Source organism: Agelaius phoeniceus, chromosome 3, assembly GCF_051311805.1.
Source record: "Agelaius phoeniceus isolate bAgePho1 chromosome 3, bAgePho1.hap1, whole genome shotgun sequence".
Classification (NCBI taxonomy): Eukaryota; Metazoa; Chordata; class Aves; order Passeriformes; family Icteridae; genus Agelaius; species Agelaius phoeniceus.
The window spans coordinates 86,301,703-86,314,508 of record NC_135267.1 but is presented as its reverse complement, the minus strand read 5'-3'; the positions used below and the strand labels follow the sequence as shown (position 1 = coordinate 86,314,508).

Genomic DNA, 12,806 nt, shown 5'->3' with positions numbered 1-12,806 from the left:
TGATGAGTATTTTAAGATACAGGCATACAGAGAATATGTGATTAAGGTGTAAAAGAGAAACCGGTAAGTGATTACATAAGAAATCAAGAACTTTGTAGCATGTCTAATGCATCCAAAATCACACAACCTTTCAAATAGCCTCCGAATGGTGACTCAAAATTAAAAAAAAAAAAAATTAGTGTAACTCTTTCAAGTGTTTAGAAGCATTTCACCTGTTTTTCTGCTACATCTCTCCATTGGAAACCAGCAGAGTGAATCATGTCTTGAGCTGACTCACTGCTAAGGGAGCCCCTCTTCTGAGGTGCTGCAGGACTGCAGCAGAGACAACACACACCAAGGTCCTCTCACACATTCTCTGTACCAGAGACGAGCAAGCCTGGGATTTGTTTCCAAGAATGTTCTAAGGACCCATAATATGCTTGGTAAAGGACACTGGGACAGAGACACTGACTGTTCAACAAGCCTTGCATGCATGAAAGGGTGGCTGCCTTATTCTGTCTCATTTTGATACAAATCATGACCAGAGATCTTACACATAAGAATGGAAAAAACTGGGAAAAACTCAGCAGCCATTCTGTGAGTCTGGAATTTTTTTTAAAAACAGGTGTATGGTTCACTATTTTTCACCATTTTCTTAATAAAATTTATATTAAGTTCTTAAAAAATATGCCTAATTTTGCAATGGAGTTTGTAAGACCTATTCCATGAACAGATTTTTCAATCAATAAATTATTCAAAATGAATTCTTTTTCCTACCAGAGGCTCATCACTATGAATTCATTACAATGAATTGGTAATGAAGCTAATTTAACTTACAGAATCATATCCTGGCAAATTAGTAGTATCAAGTCATACCACAGTGTTATAAAACATCCTTTCAATCACTTGAAAAAACCTGCACAGCATTTTTTTTTCTGTTTATAGAGATTTTTACCAGTTACATAGAGTAAGAGAAATTTCTACAAAGTTGTCCTGCTAGAGGTCTTTAAAATTGAATTTCGGATGCTGTAGTTACCCTTGAGCTGAGGGAAAAAAATTATCTAAAGGTTGATATCAGTTCTTTATTTAACTAAAATTAAAATTAATACTTTGTACTAAAGAATCATAAAAAACCGAAAGGATAACCAAAAATCTAAGAAGAAAATCAGAGGTCTTTAGCAAAAAAAATTCATTCTTAGAATTCCTAATGAAAAATCTCACAGCAATCATGAATATATGTATCTCTATGTGAGTTTATATTTATGTATATAATATGTATATAATGTATGTATATAATGTATGTAATTTATGTATATAATATGTATATAATATATGTATCTCTATGTGAGGCTATATTTTACTCTGATCTGCAAAAATTATTTTTTATAGAATTTTCTGAAATGTTGAAGTGACTTAGACAATACAGATCCTTTAGAATTTATTTCTAAATCACTTCTCATCAGAATTAAGTACCCTTTACACACTTAGCAAGGAAATGGTATGCAAGATTGCTTAAAATCTATATTTTTACCTGAAACATAAATGGTTCTGTGGCAGAAGAAAAGTTTAGACTTTTTGACAAATGCTCTTCTGGGTCATATCTCTTCATATATCCCTTAATCATAACTGTCTTCGCAGTCCCCTGTTCTCCTATGAGCAAAACAGCCTGTAACAGATAATTAAACCACATAAGTAATATCAAAACTTATATTTATATATGCATAACAGACCTATTTTTGAGAAAAGAATAGTTTCTGTGTCTATTTTTAAGTGCTACATTTTTTGATAGGTTTTTCTTGTCTCCAGATGCACTGACACCATATGTGTTTTTCATCCCACACAGATTCTCCAAGAAATTTCCTTGAAGAATTAAAAGAGAAAGGAAGAAACAAGAATGTGCTAGAGGATTTTCTTCCAGTTGCCAAACTTCTTCCAGTTTCTGACACATCTGCTGCAACAGTCTCCTTTAGTGGATGACCCTAAGAAGGCTTCCTGTAAATTCCTTCCTTTATATTCTAAAGTTTTGTTCTTGCAAAAAAAAAAAAAAAAAATACAGAGGATCCATGCTAAGAAAATAAAAATAAAACAATATAATGATGCACCTGGGAAGCAATGACTAGAGACAATGACTAGAAAATTAAGAACAATTGTAACATCCAGTTATTTTTAAAGTCGTTTTCTACTTAATGCATATGGTAGGTATATACTAAAATATGTAATCCTGTACTTACTTTCTTTTGTTTTGCAATTGTGTTTATCAAAAACTGAGTTCTGGTATTATCAACATTTGGAACCAGAATAGATGCATAGTCCGGGACATGATCTGTTGGATAAACAAATTCCTGAACTTTATTACTCCAGTGCTCCCAGGCACCTGAAATGACAAAAAAAATAAAAAGGGGGGGGGGGGGGGGAAATTTCATAATATTATGGGTAGAATACTACAAAGTGTAAAAAGGGATACATTTTCTCAAATCTGTCTAAAAGGCACCTAACAAAGGGCATTCTATTAGTCATGACCTGTAATTAGTCTACAATCCTACTAAACATAGACATATTTATTGAGTTTATATATACTTATCTAAATAAAAACCCTAAAGAATGTTTACCTAGAAACAAATTCTCACACTGCTAATGAAAAATTACAGAACATGGCAATATGGATTTCACATGTGTACACTAAACCAATATTGCTGGCAAAAAAAAATAAATTTGGATATGAGAGAAATCAATTTCTTCACAAGAGAACATACTCTGTCATGACAGTAAGTTTTTTGTGACTATGGTTTTTTGTGCTAGTTAAATTTTAAAATCTGTTCTAGAAAATAGTACACTATTCCAAATATCAAGAATCAAAATATCTCACTATTCTTATAATTCTATAACCTTTCAGATTCATGCCTGGTTATTAGATGTGAATTACTAAGCAAAATTAAAATCAGATTTTATTCCTTTAACAAAAACTACCATCTATAAGAAAATTAAACATAAAATAGTATTGAGCTAGACTAAACCAGCCTAAGCATGAATTATCTACAAATTGCAGGCTGGCTAAATTGATAGAAAAGTAATTTGTAAGAAGGAAATTAAAAAGAAATAATAAAATATTATCAGTGAGCACTCTATGCCTTGTCTCTGACTTCTCACATCCACATATGTGCCGGTACTACACTGTCAAAAATCCTCAACTCATAGGACTGTATAATGAGGACTAAAGCAGTAGCAGAGTTTTAAAATGACAGTTTAAAAAAGAATATTGGTTCTTTTTCTTACCACGATCAGTTACATAAAACTCATACATCGTTTGATTGCTGCCACGGGGGATTTTGGGTAAGTCTAATTTACTATCATGAGCTCTAATGAAGGCTTCAAGTTTATCTCGACTGTCCAGCTCCAGAAGGGCACCTAAGCTCCACATTATTGCAAAGTTGAACAATTTATGCAGAAGTTGTATAGTTGATACGCCACGTTCTTCCTTCAATGGAATCAAGCCCTCCAGAAGATTAATAGACTGAAAATATTTTAAAATATGCATTTAGAAAATATTACATAATCACTTTCTATTTACCCATATAAGTATGCACATGCATTATTTATATATATTCAAAATTTAAATCAACACAGATTACAAAATCCACCAAGCATAAAATTCAGAACAACAAACCAAATAAAATTTATTAAAGATAGCTACATAAAACTGAATAAAATTTTCAAAGTTAATTAGGTAATTTGATTATTAGTTATTCTTCTAAATTATGCCTACAAAACAAACATCATTTATGAACTAGGGTAACAAAGCAGCTTAAGGGACTTTACAATATTCAGAACTCCAAGAATAGGTGAAGCTTAGCCATTTCTTTCCATTTTAAAACATGAAAGAATTTTCAGCATCTGTCTGATGTATTTATCTCAATTATGGTACAATTTATGTATCTATCACATTAACTTCTATTTTTTAATTTAAAAAATATTAAATTATTCTGTTATGTGATTGCTTCACTTTGTTTATAAGGAACTAGAGTCCAGATTCTAGAAAAATAGTAACTTGTTATCTACAATTCTGAGATGTTGCTTATGAATTTGGATGTTGACTGTCTTAGGCAACCCCATTTGTACTCCACTTCTATACAAGGCAGTGTGCAGCATATTGTTCCAAAATACGCTTTTTTACCAGTGAGACAGATTTTTCAGTCAGCTCTTGGAATTAGTATTCTTTAGGCTGTCTTGCATCTCATAACTGGAGTGGGAAGTAATAAAGTAACACATGCCTCTAATGCTTGCCCAGAATCTCATTTGCAACAGTGGCCAAAAGTGGAGGAGTCAAAAGAAAAAAATCTCTCTTGGCTTGTGGTGGTCCTGGGGTAGTACTTTCTGTTGGTACCCTCTTCAGCTTGTGGCTTTCTAAACAATACACACTTTTTCTGTTTTTATAATCCCATGTGGTTTTTTCCACCCTGAAAATAGCAAGACTGGTCTTGAGCCTACATAAACTTTTATTGTCTATTACAACATTTGGCAAGATGTCCCATAGGCCGGCTATTCATGGCATTGAACAGTTTGTTTTCTTCCTGTGTGAACTCCTTCATGCTTATCTTCACTGAATTTCATTTGCCATTTTATTACCTATTTATTCAGTCTCATAAAGTCTGTCTACAGTTCTTCATGGTTAGTTGTTTTGTCCTTAATACCCTGAATAATCTAGTATCATCAATAAATTTCTTCACCTAAAACTTTTCCAAACTCTTTATGAACATTTTGAACAGCACTGATCCCTGCAAAGATGCTTCAGGATCAGTGATAGCCTCTATCCTTCCTAAGAACTGATAATCCAGTCATACATTTACTATCTTCCTATACATTGTTTATCTAGAAATGAAACTCCTATCTTCTGCTATGACTATTTAGCATCCACATAAATGCCTGGTGAAGAATGATGTCAAGCACCTTTGATCCTTCATGCAGACTATATCAATCAAGTCTCCTTTAGCTACAAGTTTACTGACTTTTCCAATAGGCACATAAGGCAGGATAACTCTATAAACAGAAAACTGGTGTTGAATCTCCTAAGGTAAATGATATCTGTCTTCCTAATGAGGTAGGCCAGAGGATGCATAAAGAGTTAGAAAGTCAGTGGAAATTACAAGAAGGAAAGCAAAGGTGAGACCACATTTGTATGAAGCCATTATAAAGCTGTTGTACATGAATAGGAAACTTAAATTGTGAGTGCTAAAAAATGGAACATAATCAGGTACATGAGCATGTTTGGATAAACATCCAAAACTGAGCTTTGAAACTCAAATACAAGTCTGCCAGATGAAACTGCTTTGATTTGGTTGTAATTCTTGAAAATGCATGAACTAAACAGAAGCAGCATGTCCTGAATCCTGCAGTTGCTAAAGAGATGTAATACCCAACAAAACAGGAGGCTGATAAGGTCTCTCTTCTGCACAGAGACCATTTATGGCAAAGCTGGGATTTTAAGTAGGGTAAAAATCTCTGGTGACACTGGCTCTTAGATAACACAAGCATGGAGGCCTGCTAAGAGTTATTTGCTTTGTCACAGATGTGACAGAAACTTTCTAGAGATTTTCATTCACACAAAGAAACATTCAATACAGCTTAAATCAGGGAAATATTTCCCTGATCAAGCAGCATGAATAGAGCACTGACTTGCTGACACTTCCTAACAAGTGCTAATCAAAAATAACAGAAACTTTTGATCACAGGAAAAATCTTCCATGAAGACAAGCTCAGTTCAGTCAGAGGTTTCACAGATAAGAAATGTAGAAGAAAAATTACACCTCTCTCAAAAATGTTGTGCATTGCACAACATAAAATTCAATTGTTTCTGCCTGGGGACTTCAATTCTAAAGATACTCTACTGTCATTTAATACTGCACAGTTAAGCTCTCCAGCATTTACTGTGGCTATTAGTTTGCAGTAAAATACTTCACAAACTAGAAAATCTGAAACTAACTCTCTAATGAACAGAAAAATGATACTGGGTGCAAATTTGGTAATTTGACATTAAACTGGAGGGCTATCCAAAACATTATCTTGTCTAGACTCTTCTTCAAGGGCACCACTGAATTTTTTATGAGTGTGTCAAAATAAAAGGGAGATTCATGGACAAATGGAAAGTCTGGAAACTTAGAAACTGCAGATGACAACAGACTCATAAACAAATAGGTTGGAGATGTGCAGTACAGGACTGACAGTCTTGCAAAATCTGTCAAACACATGTTTATATTATTAATAAATCACTGATATAGTTTGGACTCCATTCAAGGTAGAATTCCAACTGATAGGAAAGAATAGGCAAAAATGACTACATTTATCTTGAAAGACCTGAGGGACAGAATAACACCTATTACATCTGAAGATAAAAAGATAAATAGAATTATTCTTCTCTTTCTGCTGACACTGCCAGTAGAGATATAGCGACCCTTATGATTATGTTTTGGTATTAAAAGAAACAAAATGAATTCACTACCTTATTAAATATATGCTTCTGGAAATTTACTGAAGCCTGCAAATTCCAGTCATTAGAAGAGTAGCCTAGGTATGAAGTAGTAGAGAGAAGAAAAATTTTCTTCTGCACATCTTCACACTTCTTCTTATATTGCCCAAGAAACAAATATTGATTTTGAGCTTTTCTTTTTCAGGCAACAATATTTTTAGATTAAATTTTATGCCTATCAAATGTTCTCCTTGCTATTCCTGCACTTTCACTATTGTCAGTCAATTCACACAGACTCATACAGTATCTCTTTTACCTGCATAATGTAGTTACATTCCAGAAGCTCCATTTTGGGGTTAAGGTTCAGTTTCATATATGTATAGGCTGGTTCAAAGATTCTGTCATACAAACTTTGCAAAAGTTCAGCTTCCTGAGCAGTACGTTTTTTCAGCCATGCCTGAAAAAAACATCCACAATAATGTTCTGTATAAAAGGTATAGCAAGGTATAATAAAGAGCTGCCAGCAATAGTTGTGTTACCTGCAATATTGGTCTCCAGCTGAGGACAGAAGAACTGATGAAGACCATACCCATTCGAGAAACTGTTGCTGGAGAGGCATTCTCGATGTTGTGGACCTCAAATAGCAGTTTACAGGAAGGAGACATAGGAATTCGATCTCCATTTGCAAGAGTGAGGGTCTTGTTATCATCCAAAACTGAATTTAAATTCTCAATCCAGATTGCATCTACAGGACCATCTAAAACCAGAAACACATTTTCACCTGGAAAAATCAAAAGAGAGATCGTTCGTATCACATCTCTGAAAAATCAAGAAAATAAGTGTACAAAAGATGGTTTGGAACTTAAATGTCATCCAAATTTTTATTTTATTTATTGTAATTTAATTTACTGTAATATGGATGCTCCTTACTGAATAAATTGCATACTTAGTTAAGGAAACATTTTTGAAAAGATTGGTAGCAAATGAGGGTGCAATTATACCTTTATAGTGTTGAATATTTGTTACCTTGGCTAGCTACCAGATAGAAACTGTGCTAGTCTCTTTCTCTACCCTCTCTCAACAGGACATAGGGAGAGAATACAGAGAAAATGTTTGTGGGTTCAGATAAAGACCGGAAGATCACTTGACAGCTGTCATGGGCAAAACAGACTCAACTTGGAAAACATTATTTTGTTGCAAATTAACATAAATTTGGATGATGAGAAGCAAAGACAAACACTTGGAACACTTTTACACCACTCCATCTTCTTTCTACAGATGCAACCTCTTTCTTTACAACCTAATCTAACTCTTCCACCATCCTCCTCCTGCCCCAACCCTACTCCAGCAGCACAGGGATGTCAGGGAATTTAGTGTTTTGTTGCTAAAGTAAGGGTTCTTTGAGCAACTAAACAAGAGACATTGAATGTTCACAGATCCCTCTCAAGTTAATGAAAACTATGAACACTCCTCTGTTCTTAAAATCGGGTTGTTTTTCTTATACTTTGAAATATAAACATAGATGTAAGTACCTATGTTTTAGCAATTAAATTTTAGAATTCCAGCTTCATTTGGAATATATAAATTTTCTAACAGAGAAAACATATGCATTTCCAATGTAAGAAATTCAACTGTCTTCTAAAATTAACATCTTTTTAGGAAGGTTCCCTAGAAGAATTCCCTTTCTTTAATATATTTATTTTTTCAGATACAAATGAAACACTGTAAAAAGGAATTTCAGTATGCCAATCCTAAAATACTGGAATATAAATACGGGCAATCAATGCATGTAAACCATGACAATAACATTATTATAAAGATAGTGCCATTAGAACAAGTTAATATAATTTATGATTCATCAGCTTCCAACTAACACATCTACATTGTAGAAGTGAAGTGGCAAGAAAATGATCTTTTTTTTTAAATGTAGATATACTGAAATATTAAATCTTTATACCTCCCTTCTTAAGAGGTGTCATCTCATCTCATCTCATATGTTCTCTATGGTTTTCCTCAAGAGGAACATGCGTGAATTCAATATACTTTTTTCAATATATCATTCAAGATACATTTTAATGATATCAAATGAGAAGTATTTACATACCCTTTTTGGTTTTCAGTGTTTTCCTCCACAGAGTAGAAAAGATTCCATCTGTCCAGTCATTAGTTGCAGCATCTAGTTTTCCAAACATTTGAGGAGCAGTAATAGCTTTGGGGTTCATGCGCATTTCCTTGTGAGGATGTCCACATTCTGTGAGTGCTCTCATTAATATAGTTATGACTGTCGTTTTTCCAGACCCACTAGGTCCAAGCATCATCAATCCATGACGTACTAGATTAGTTTCATACAACTATTAACAGCATCAAAATAAAATATTTCGATTTAAAAATCAAAATAAAAACAAATATATGCTTTAGAAAGATATTTGCTTGCACTTAGTAGTGATTAAGACATACAAGTTATATGCTCAGGATTTAATTTAGCATGCATTTGCTGAATTTTAATGTTTTGTGGAAGAGTACATATCTTCAGTTCCTAATCTTTTTAGCACTAAGCAAGTACACTATAAATGGTTCACAGAACTAAATCTTACCGAAAATTTTTTAAGCAGCTGAAAACAGTTTTACAAGATTTGAAAAAGGGTTTTCTGTATTATTTAAAAGAAAAAATTAATAGTAGTAAAACATAAATACTACAGAAGTATGAGTAATTACTACAGTCTGAAATACCTATGTATATGAAACAAACAGAGGGACTGCACTTCCTCCAGAACTGTGTATGGGTTTAGTTTCAGGAGAGTTCTCTACTGAATTTTATGTTTGTCATTTAATATTGCCTTTCGTTTGCTGTGGAAGTGTCAGTCTGCCTATACAAGTATGAATGAACTGAATGGCACAAAACAGTGGTAATCCTCCAGGGTGCCAAAATCTTGTAAGATGAAACATACACTGTTTCTTCCTCTGCAAGCTGAATAAAAGCTTGTATCAGTCCAGGATGAAGATCGACAGGCACCACAGTGCAAGTCCCTTGAATTGGTCTTCCTCAGCATGGTGCACACACAACCTTCAGTTTTTCCCATATGCCATGTGCAGGCTCTTGGGTAAGACAGTGGTCTAGCCACAAACACATTGTTCTGACTCCTGATTGTGAAGAATGCTTTAGAAAAAAAGTTTTACCTGAACAAGCTTAAGGTTCCATGGTGGGTGGTTAACCAATCCTGCCTCTTCAACCTGATGAGCTACTGCAGCCTGAAGCTCATCATAGGTACTGCTGTCCAGCTGCAACCCCGGGAAGAGATCATTGATAAGACTCAGAAACAAAGGCTCATCTTCATCTATCTGAAACAAAAAATGTCATTAAATGTTTCAAGGATGGTTATTCAAAGAACATTTCTAAAGCAAAATTACTCTCTGTTTTAAAAGAAAAAGCAGTAAAAAAGCATCTAGATACAGATGCTAAAAAAACATCTAGATGTTTACAGACAGCTAACAGGAGAGCTTGCTACAAAAAGCAGCATTTTGAAAATGTCATCCACAAGCCATGCAAAAGAGAAATTCAGAATTGAAGGAAATTTCCCACTGAGTAGACACTGGAGTCAATTTATAAAATTGATTTTTAAACCACTTGCAGCATATATTGGAAAGAACATCCTATCTGGAAAGAAATCTTTAGAAGTCTGATTTAGTGGGTACTCATTATTCAATTTACTTATGGTACAGTGGTCAGTTTGTGCACAAGCCAGGACACTGAAAGTCACATGCAGAGGTAAGCCTTAATATGAATCTATTTGAACCTTTGCATAATGAACACTCTTTACAAGTCTAATAAATTCTCTATGCTGTTTAATGATAACATGAAGGTTATCATGCTTCATTTTTTAAAGTAAAGAACGTTTGAGATTTTTTCTGATCTCATACAAAATCCATGAAACATCTATTAGGCTTTCCTCTACATGGTGCTTATTAAAGTAGATTAAAGTAATAAAAATATTAAAGTAGATTCTTACCAGCTTAGAAAGATTCATATCTCTTAACCCTCTCATGACAATACTCAATTCGCCTTCATTTGGCCTGGCTCTCTTTTGAGCTCCAAGAGTCCTCAGTACTGAAAGGATATTCCTCAGACCAAAGTCATAATGGACCTAGAGAGTGGAAGAAGGCTTATGTATCAGTAACAAATTCTCTAGCTTTATTTCATTAATATATCAAGCTTTACTTGCATATTTACTTATAAAGTGCAGTTGTCCTGCCTGGAAAAGGTAGCTAAAATAGGAATTGTTGCTGCGGTTTAGGAATTATTCTGTTCAAATAAATGAAGGATAATGAAGTTGTTTTCAGGAAGATGTGTGTATGCTATAAGCTTTTTCTTTCCTAATTTAAATTTAATTGATGAAACCGTATATCATGCCATATAAAAAAATTATAGCTCTGAATAACAGGATTCTAAAAAACTAATAGTTCCATTCTGAGTCATGTCTTTTCAATTAAGGCATCTTAAAGCACAGACTTCAGATCAAGGCAATGCTATAGGGACATGAACAACTTCAATCAAACTAGACTGTGGTTTCCAGTTTCTAATTTCCAACTACTTAGCCTAGCCCTAGATAATTCTTACAGAAAAATTACATGACTGGGATATTTTCTGTCTGGCTGACATGTTTAGGCAGAGAACTTCATGCACTTGCAATTAACTAAAAAGCATCATTTTTAACAAAAAAGGTGCATATACAACTACATATCAATGAATTAATGTAGTAATTTATTCAGAAATTTTAAAGAGGTATTTTTTAAAATTACATTTAAAGTACTTCAATATTTTGTAAAAGGCATGAAAGTGATGTTTCAGAAACAATTTGCATAACCCAAAAAGTAGGAGGTTTTATGATGTAAATACAAGGAAAAAAGAATACATAACATTACCTGCTTAGTGAGCTGCTCCTCACAAAGTTTATAAAGAACAAAGAATTTCTTAGCCAAGACCACATTATCAATGAATCCATAACTTGCAAGTTTAACCCTTATAATTATCTGAAATACAAATATTTGTAGAAATTCCATTAGGTTCTCCTGGAGACAGGTCAGGAAATTAAAACACATTTTTCCCTTTCAGTTCAGTCAAGAATTATACCTGTCTATCTGGAACCATCATTGCAACACTTCTAAACTGTACTTTGAGATTTTCTGGTAGTTCTTGACGTCCAGCATATCCAGGATTCTAAATAAGAAAACATATTGCATCATTATTATTTGCAAAATAGCCTCCTTTTTATTGTTCAATAAAAATAAATGCATGTATAAATACTTAGAGCAGTTCAGAGTTAGAAGTCTTGCCTATCAATTACTGTAATTTTAATCTCCCATAAAGTAATCTTGGATTGCCATCTGCCTTGGCATTAGGAAACATACACTTTAAAATTTCCTGCCCATGAGATTACAGGAAATAGTGCTATGAAGTCTCAAGAATCCTATGGCAACAAGACAGCATACTCTGAAAGTTAATATTACGGGAGATTGAAGAATTTTTACATATCCATGTAGGTACCCTTTAGTCAAGACCTGTGTCCCTGAAAAACATATTTCTTATATCTCCTTCTTTAAGTGAATGTTCTTTTTCTCCCTGTTCCCTACAGTATCTTTCTCATTAATACTGTTAAAATATTAATACTATTAAACTACTAATACATTAATATTATTAAAACATTCAGGAATTATTAATGCATTATTATTAGCATTATTAAAGATACAATAGTAAAGTGTATTAGTGTTTCAGTCCTCTCAGTGAGCACAGAAAATTCTGCAAGTTTGGTCAAACTTCTAGTCTGCACAGTGAGTAGCAATACAGCAATGAAGGGACATAATTAGGAACACTTCCCATAATATTAAAGTCAAAATGAAAATATTAAAGTCAAAATGAAGGCAGGCTATTCATGAATAATCGTATTATTTATGTATTGTGCACTTTAATCTAATTCTATTGTAACATTATTTTATGAATAAGACCAGTTCTTTTCACTGTATCACTTAACCTCTATGTAGTATAATTTGCCACTTCTTTGAAATTATTACTACACTCACCATAGTTAGGAAAATTCCAAACTCTGGATTTAAATCCACACAGTCCCCATCAGAAAAAATGAACTGCTTTTTTTTTTCTTTTCTTGCTGTTAAAATAATATAGATTTGTTGTGCTGCTACAGACAAGACAGGTAACTCAATTCGATTGAATTCATCAAAACATCCCCAAGATCCAGACTGTGCAAGACCTAAAACAGGGAAAGAAAAAAATATTATCTCTTGTCCTTCATGCATATTTGAATATCTGAACTAAATGACTTTTCCTGCAAGTAATTAAATCACACTAGTTTTA

The 12,806-nt window shown here is 33.5% G+C and overlaps 1 protein-coding gene across 1 annotated transcript in view; it reads right to left on the bottom strand.

Annotated features, from left to right (window-relative positions):
- Positions 1 to 12,806, bottom strand: part of DNAH8 (dynein axonemal heavy chain 8) — a 115,532-nt gene that overhangs the window by 48,533 nt on the left and 54,193 nt on the right. Inside the window, exons 44-54 of the mRNA XM_054629253.2 lie at positions 12,515 to 12,702; positions 11,568 to 11,654; positions 11,360 to 11,467; positions 10,447 to 10,581; positions 9,617 to 9,778; positions 8,544 to 8,790; positions 6,979 to 7,220; positions 6,756 to 6,896; positions 3,253 to 3,490; positions 2,211 to 2,353; positions 1,511 to 1,645 (exon numbers count right to left, since the gene is read on the bottom strand). Of these exons, the coding sequence (XP_054485228.2) occupies positions 1,511 to 1,645; positions 2,211 to 2,353; positions 3,253 to 3,490; positions 6,756 to 6,896; positions 6,979 to 7,220; positions 8,544 to 8,790; positions 9,617 to 9,778; positions 10,447 to 10,581; positions 11,360 to 11,467; positions 11,568 to 11,654; positions 12,515 to 12,702 (1,826 nt within the window). The remainder of the gene's footprint in view (positions 1 to 1,510; positions 1,646 to 2,210; positions 2,354 to 3,252; positions 3,491 to 6,755; positions 6,897 to 6,978; positions 7,221 to 8,543; positions 8,791 to 9,616; positions 9,779 to 10,446; positions 10,582 to 11,359; positions 11,468 to 11,567; positions 11,655 to 12,514; positions 12,703 to 12,806) is intronic.